The sequence below is a fragment of the Physeter macrocephalus genome, chromosome 8, assembly GCF_002837175.3.
Source record: "Physeter macrocephalus isolate SW-GA chromosome 8, ASM283717v5, whole genome shotgun sequence".
Classification (NCBI taxonomy): domain Eukaryota; kingdom Metazoa; phylum Chordata; class Mammalia; order Artiodactyla; family Physeteridae; genus Physeter; species Physeter macrocephalus.
Window position 1 is genome coordinate 143,455,444 of NC_041221.1, and position 7,552 is coordinate 143,462,995.

General features: G+C 36.7%; 1 protein-coding gene across 1 annotated transcript in view; it reads left to right on the forward strand.

Annotated features, from left to right (window-relative positions):
• Nucleotides 1–7,552, forward strand: part of SPINK5 (serine peptidase inhibitor Kazal type 5) — a 134,275-nt gene that overhangs the window by 123,922 nt on the left and 2,801 nt on the right. Inside the window, exons 27-28 of the mRNA XM_055086822.1 lie at nt 1,632–1,762; nt 4,230–4,320. Coding sequence (XP_054942797.1) covers nt 1,632–1,762; nt 4,230–4,320 — 222 coding nt within the window. The remainder of the gene's footprint in view (nt 1–1,631; nt 1,763–4,229; nt 4,321–7,552) is intronic.

Sequence of the window (7,552 nt, forward strand, 5' to 3'; positions counted from 1 at the left end):
CAATCCCACTACTGGGCATATACCCTGAGAAAACCATAATTCAAAAAGAGTCATGTACCAAAATGTTCATTGCAGCTCTATTTACAATAGCCAGGACATGGAAGCAACCTAAGTGTCCATCAACAGATGAATGGATAAAGAAGATGTGGCACATATATACAATGGAATATTACTCAGCCATAAAAAGAAATGAAATTGAGTTATTTGTAGTGAGGTGGATGGACCTAGAGTCTGTCATACAGAGTGAAGTAAGTCAGAAAGAGAAAAACAAATATCGTATGCTAACACATATATATGGAATCTTAAAAAAAAAAAAGGTTCTGAAGAACCTAGGGGCAGAACAGGAATAAAGACGCAGATGTAGAGAATGGAATTGAGGACACGGGGAGGGGGAAGAGTAAGCTGGGGTGAAGTGAGAGAGTGACATGGACATATATACACTACCAAATGTAAAATAGATAGCTAGTGGGAAGCAGCCACATAGCACAGGGAGATCAGCTCGATGCTTTGTGCCCACCTAGAGGGGTGGGATAGGGAGGGTGGGAGGGAGACGCAAGAGGGCAGGGATATGGGGATATATGTATATGTATAGCTGATTCACTTTGTTATACAGCAGAAACTAACACACCATTGTAAGGCAATTATACTCCAATAAAGATGTTTTTAAAAAGTTATTATAAAAAAAAGATATGGTTGAAGTATACTTCTTGTAAATATTATAAGTTGAGTCATTTTGTTTCTCCAGTCTGATAATCTCTGTTCTTTAACTGAAGTACTTGGTCCTATTAATATTTAATGCAATTACTGACAACAATGAATTTAAGTCTTTCATAATCCTATTTTTTAAATTTCTCTGTTTTTTTCCCTTTGGTCCTACTTTAAGATTAATAAAGTTATTATTATTATCATCATCATTATTAAACTCACACTTCCAAAAGACTACCAAGAACAAATAATGTTCCTTCTTCTACATGGAAAAATCTATGTATTTTTTACCTTGGGAAACATACTGACAACTAACATATACTGAGCACTTAGTGTGTGCCAAACACTGTATTATGTATGCACATAAATGCATTATCTGATTTGATTCCCTAAAACAACAAATGAGGCAAGAGCTATTATTATTCATGTTTTTCAGATGAGAAACTAAGGCTCAGAGAAGTCAGATAAATCACTCCTCTAATTAGTGGCAGAGCTGGGACTCAAAAACCCATGTGGTTACCTAGCATTTACCTCTGAGTCTCTCCTTTCTAGATTGTATATAACCAGTGTCTTCATTTAAGAAAAAAAAAAGGGATATTATTTCTTGCATGGTAGTTTTTTTCCTATGGGCATACCTCAGTTTATCTGTGCCCAGTATCATGTAGGATTTCTGTTTTCTTATTGCTTTGTTTTTCCTTGTATCTTTGTTTAGCTACTTATCTTCCCTAGTAAAAAAGAAGCCAAATGTAGGAGGTTAAATCCACCTAACAGTGGTGTGAAACGAATATGTGAGTTTGTATAACCTATGTTACAGTTCCTTTACTAACCATTTATTCATACATGATTGAGGAAATCAAGAGGTTTTCCCCAAGCTCATATCTCTTGAGTGCCATTGAGCAAATGTGCTTTATGTTTTGCTTGTTCAGAACTCTGAGATGTGCAAACACTACCGAGTATTACCCAGGGTGGGTTACCTTTGTCCAAAGGATTTACAGCCTGTCTGTGGTGATGATGGCCAGACATACAACAATCTTTGCAGGCTCTGTCATGAAAATCTGTAAGTATACAAGTCCAATGAGTCCATCTTCCAGTGTAGAGGCTCTTGATGACAGTGTTGACCCACAGCAGTGTACTGATATGAATGTGAGGTGTGTTGCAACCAATTTACTAATCATAGCAGTTAAAATTCAAACGTTGTGAATGATCTTATTCATGCATAAATAGAGGATTTAAGGTTATCCCTTTAATAAAACTGTTCATATAGTTTACTGAGTGGAAGAGAAAGGAAAAAGTGGTGGGGTTACAATAATTAGAGAAAATCTAAGCCCATGTGCACTCATGGGAGTGTGAACATCATCTACCCTTCGTGTAAAGAGAAAAAAGTTGAAAATCATTGCAATACAGAGTCAGCCCAGCCTCTAATCTCTAATGGCCTTATGACTACCTGACAGCCACAGATTTCCCATCCTCTCCAAGTTTTCTTGGAGCAGGAAGTGCTATCATGCAGAAGAAAGCACACTGGAGCAAACAACAGACCTATTCTCAATTTATTATAATCTATCTGCAGGCATATTATCTCATCATTCTGAGATTCACTTTCTTCCCTGGAAAACTTGAGATAGTTCTCTGGGCCAGCTGACTTCACAGGATTATTGAGAAGAATTGCGATTTTTATTTTAGTTAAATACAAGGAATTTGTTTTAATACTTTAATTATTGGTTGTAGATTTGTTTTTGCTTTTCTGCTCGAATGCTATTTACTCTCACCTCCATTCACATTCTTCACCTGTTCCCAGCCTTCATCTGACCAGCTTTAAATAAGGGCATGGTGGCAAATCTTGACTTTTCTACCCGACCCCACCTCAGACTTACATTGCAGTCCATATATGTTCATTCTCTCCTTCTTAGAACACTATCAGCAAGGCCCAGAATGTGAGGATGGGACTGATATCCTGCTTTTCAATCCCAGGAAAATATCTGAATTTACATTTATTTCCTTTTAAATCAACTAACTCACAAAAGCAAGAGCCATTCTGCAGTTCATATACATAGACTAAAATCTGAATATGAGTGCTTTATGTGTTATATCTGTAAGTAAGTCACTTTCATATTCACAGTTTCACTGAATCCTCACTGCTCACTACAGAGTGGTATCATCTTCATTACACAGAAGGTTAATCTGAGGCTCAGAGAGTCCAGGTAATTTGTTTAAAATGACAAAGCTAGGAAGTAGATCAGACTGGATTTTAATCTTGTTGATTTGGGTCTAAACACGGTTTTCTTTTCTCTCCACTACACTACTGTTATATCCAAGGCAGCAGTTCCTTAAACATTTGGGGATCAAAGATTCCTTTGATAATATAGAGAAAGTTACCTCTTTCCACAAAGGAAAAGAAAATGATGAAACATTAAAAATTTGTATGCATGATATCTGTGGGCACATAAATCTCTTGAGATCTATCCATGGATCTTACAGAGTTTTAATAATTAAGGAATCTTATTTCTTAAATGTCTTAAATGCTTAAGGAATGAGTACAACCATTCATGAATCTGTTGCTATATATGTCTTATTTTCACCCCAGAAATCCTTCAACTTCTCTTTATTGTAAATGTCAGGCCCTAAATTATCCATCCAGTGCTCTACAAGCATTCCATTAACTGTATAAACCCACAGTAAGTTTACTCAAGGGGGCTTCAGAAATTACAGAAATGCCCATAATAAAAATATTGATAAAGGATACCTCAAGATGGATTGTTTAGCTAAAAAACTGGGAGTATATATTAGGAAGAGAAGATTCAGGCTACCCCAGGCAAGATGGAACATTATTGGTTTCCATGGTCTTAGAGGAAGTTATAGGGAAGCAATTTCAACTTGCACAACGTTCAAAGACAAAATGAACTTTCCTGATAGATGGTGAGTTTCCTATCACCAAAGCAAATAAGTAGATGTTTGCTATATAATATTTCTTATGAGAAAGGCATTAAAATTCATCTTTTAAGATTCTTTCCAACTATTGATATAAAATTCACACTCTATGATCATATATTGTTATATTTTATAACATACATATAGAAGTTATATATATTTATATAAAATACATTTTACAAAATATATTCTATTTTATAATCCCCAAGTCACATTATAGGTATCCAATAAAGTCAAACTTCTCTCTGGGATCCAGTTTTCCCATCTATAAAATAATGGCTTTTGCTCTAGATGATCTCCAAGTTTACTTCCAACATTCAACACCTCTATGACTGTATAGTGTACAGGAGAATGAAATGTGATGAAATAGATCCAGGCCTGGAGCACAAATCTGGGGCTAAATCAGAAGAGAGAGAATAAACCTGAATGACGCCTACTGGAAAATAGTTGAATGCAGATCCCGGCCCCTACCCCTAATTTCAGTTCTGGTTTGATGCCCAAATGTCACTCATATTGATCCTTGCTCGTGTTTTGCCTTTTTTTTTTTTTCATTATAACTTTAAGTTTTCCCATCTTTGAAACTTCCTCTTCTGTTTTAGAATACGCCAAACTAATACACGCATGCGCAGTGAAGGAAGGTGTGAAGAGAAGAGCAAGCCAGAAACAACACCTCTCAGCATGCTAGCATCTGTAAGTACACCGGCGTTCATGATTACAGTGTCAGAACCAGGTGGTTCTGCTTCTGTTCTCTTGAACTGAGTGATCGACATTTCTCTGGCCAGGGAAATGATACTAGGTCTGATAACCCCAGAACTGGTCACATCTTCATTGTGAAGATAATTAAGTAATTACTGAAATATGTGGGAATAAAAATATAGTAGTTAACATTTTTAAATGTTTACAGTTTACTGGGATCATTGACAGACTGTTTAGGAGCAATGTACATAATGTAACACTTCTGCAGAGTTGATTTTATTTTCTGTGATCTGCAATACAAAGATGAGACAGAGACCAAGCGAGGTCAGATACTGAAAGAAGTGGACTTAAACCTTATATCCTCGTATCAATACTTTGCATTAAACTGTTTACCAACATGAAAAGTTGCCTTTTTCGTTTAAATCCCTACAAGGATGTTATGACACACATTACAGTAATTTCACCTTATCTGAGGTTTTGCTTTCCATGGTTCTAGTTACCCAAGGTCCAAAAATACTAAATGGACAATTCCAAAAATAAACAATTCACAAGTTTTAAATTGTGTGCTGTTCTGAGTAGCATGATGAAATCCTGCACCGTCCTGCTCCATCTCACCCAGGAGGTAAATCTTCCCTTTTTCCAGCATATCCCACCTCTTAGTCATTTACTAGCCATCTAAGTTATCAGATCAACTGTCGTGACATCACAGTCTTTTGTTCAAATAACCCTTATTTGAGTGAATAATGCCCCCAGAGTGCAAGAGTAGTGACACTGGCAATTCGTATATGCCAAAGAAAAGCCAAAGAGTTCTTCTTCTATGTGCAAAGTGAAAGTTCTCACCTTAATAAGGGGAAAAAAAAATATTGTGTGCTGAGGTGCTCAGATCTTTGGTAAGAATGAATCTTCTACCCACGAAATTGTGAAGAAGGAAAAAGAAATTTATGTTAGTTTTCCTGCTCCACCTCAAACTGCAAGTTACAGCCACATTGTGTGTTGTGCTTAGTTAAGATGGAAAAGGCATTAGATTTGTGGGTGGAAGACATGAATAGAAAATGCGTTCTGCCTGGTGGCAAGGTGCTGGGCCAGAAAGCATCAAGCCTCTACCAAGACTTCAGCAAGGGATCCCCTGAAATTAGTGACACCAAGCCATTTACTGCAAGTAAAGTATGGTTACACAGATTCAGGAATAGATTTGGACTGAAAAATATAAAAATTACTGGAGTGGCTGCGTCTGCCAGTGAAGAAGCTGCTGCCACATTTCTGACAGAGTTGAAAAGGTTGATTAAAGAGAAAGGATGTCATACAAAACAAGTCTTCAATTACAATGAGGCTCCTCTGAAAGAAGATACCCAATAGAACCTGCATTCATAAAGTGCGAAGGAGGCACCAAGGCATAAAACATGGAAAGACAGATTAACTCTGGTACATACCACAGGGCATATGATTAAGCCAGGCATAGTGTACAGAGTGAAGAACCCACTTGCTCTCAAAAACAAAAATTATCTGCCTGTGTTCTGATACCATAATCATAAAGCATGGGTGATAGCCATCCTGTTTATTGAATGATACCACAAATGCTTCATCCCAGAAGTGAAAAAATACTTGGAAGAGGAAGGCTTGGAATTTAAAGTCCTACTAATAATAGACAATGCACCTGGCCATCCTGAATCTATTTGCTATGAAAATGAAAATTTCAAGGTTGTATTTTTGCTTCTATATATAACCTCATGACTTCAGCCCCTTGACCAGGGCATCATTCAATTTGTCAAGGTCACATACACCTGCCTGGTATTTGATTACATTTGATCAGCAATTGATGCAGACCCTAATCTGGACAAAATGCACTACTGGAAATCATTCACTATTGCTGACACAATAACATTCCTCAAAGCTGCAATGGATAAATTAGACCTAGAAACTGTAAATGCCTGCTGGAAAAATTTATGAAGTCATGAATGATTTTAAAGACTTCCTGGGGATCAATGGAGAAGTTAGGAAAATCATTCACAGGACAAGACAAGTTGATGGAGAAGGATATTCTGACATGCTTGATGAAGTGGAAGAACATATTGAAGGCCACTGAGAAGTGTTAAAGACCGAGGAATTGGAAGAACTTATTGAGTCACCTACAGAGGGAGAGGAAGATGAAGAAATTGAAGCAGAACCAGCAATGTGAACATTACCAAAATTTGCCAAAATGTTTCAAATTGCACAGATATTAAAGGAAAAAATTATGGAATACGATCCTTGGATGGAACACAGCATTAAAATCACCCGTATGATCACCAAAGGATTACAACCTTTGCAGCAACACTTTGATGAGTTAGAGAAAAAGAGCAACAACTTCCAATTACAATGTCCTTCCAAAAGTTTTGGGTAAAAAAAACCTTAAGCTATCAAAGATTCCGAACCATTGACATTATCTGCTCCTGTCATCCAGCCATCAACATCATCATAGTTTGATGGATTACCTAAAGCAGATGATCCCCCTTCTGACCTATTCAGAAGGTCAATGGTAGCCTAATGCTATGTCACAATACCTATATCATTCACCTCAATCTCATCACATAGGCATTGTATTATCTCATATCACCACAAGGGGTGAGTACAGTGCAATAAGATATTTTGAGAGAGAGAGAGAGAGAGAGAGAGAAAGACCACATTCACATAACTTTATAATTGTTCTATTTTATTATTATTGTTGTTAATCTGTTACTGTGCCTAATTTATAAATTAAACTTTATCAGAGGTATGTATGTATTGGGAAAAAAACATAGTATATATGGGCTTTGGTGCTATCTGTGGTTTCAGGCATCCACTGGGGATCCTGGGACATATATCCCGAGGGTAAGGAGGACTACTGTATTGAGTTTAACATTCTCCCTGGTGATGGCATTTCAGGAATCTCTTCCTCAGGCAAGATGATATGTGACCTGGGGAAAAAACTAGTAATTTTCAAAAAAGAGAAAATTTTTTGTTACCAGATAAATATGGGTTCACAGTTTTTGATGTTTTTCATATGCGAGGCCTTTGGCAAATCACATAAATATGTAAACCAAAGCTCTCACTGAGTTATTGAAAATATTTAATAAATACTTTTAAGCATTTAACCCAGTGTTTAAAAAGCAATGGCATTTATTATTATTATCAGGCCTAGGAGTCTAAAGTATGAATGCAGAGAAACAGACCCTGGCACAATGCTTATTTCTTTTTTTTTTTTTTTTTT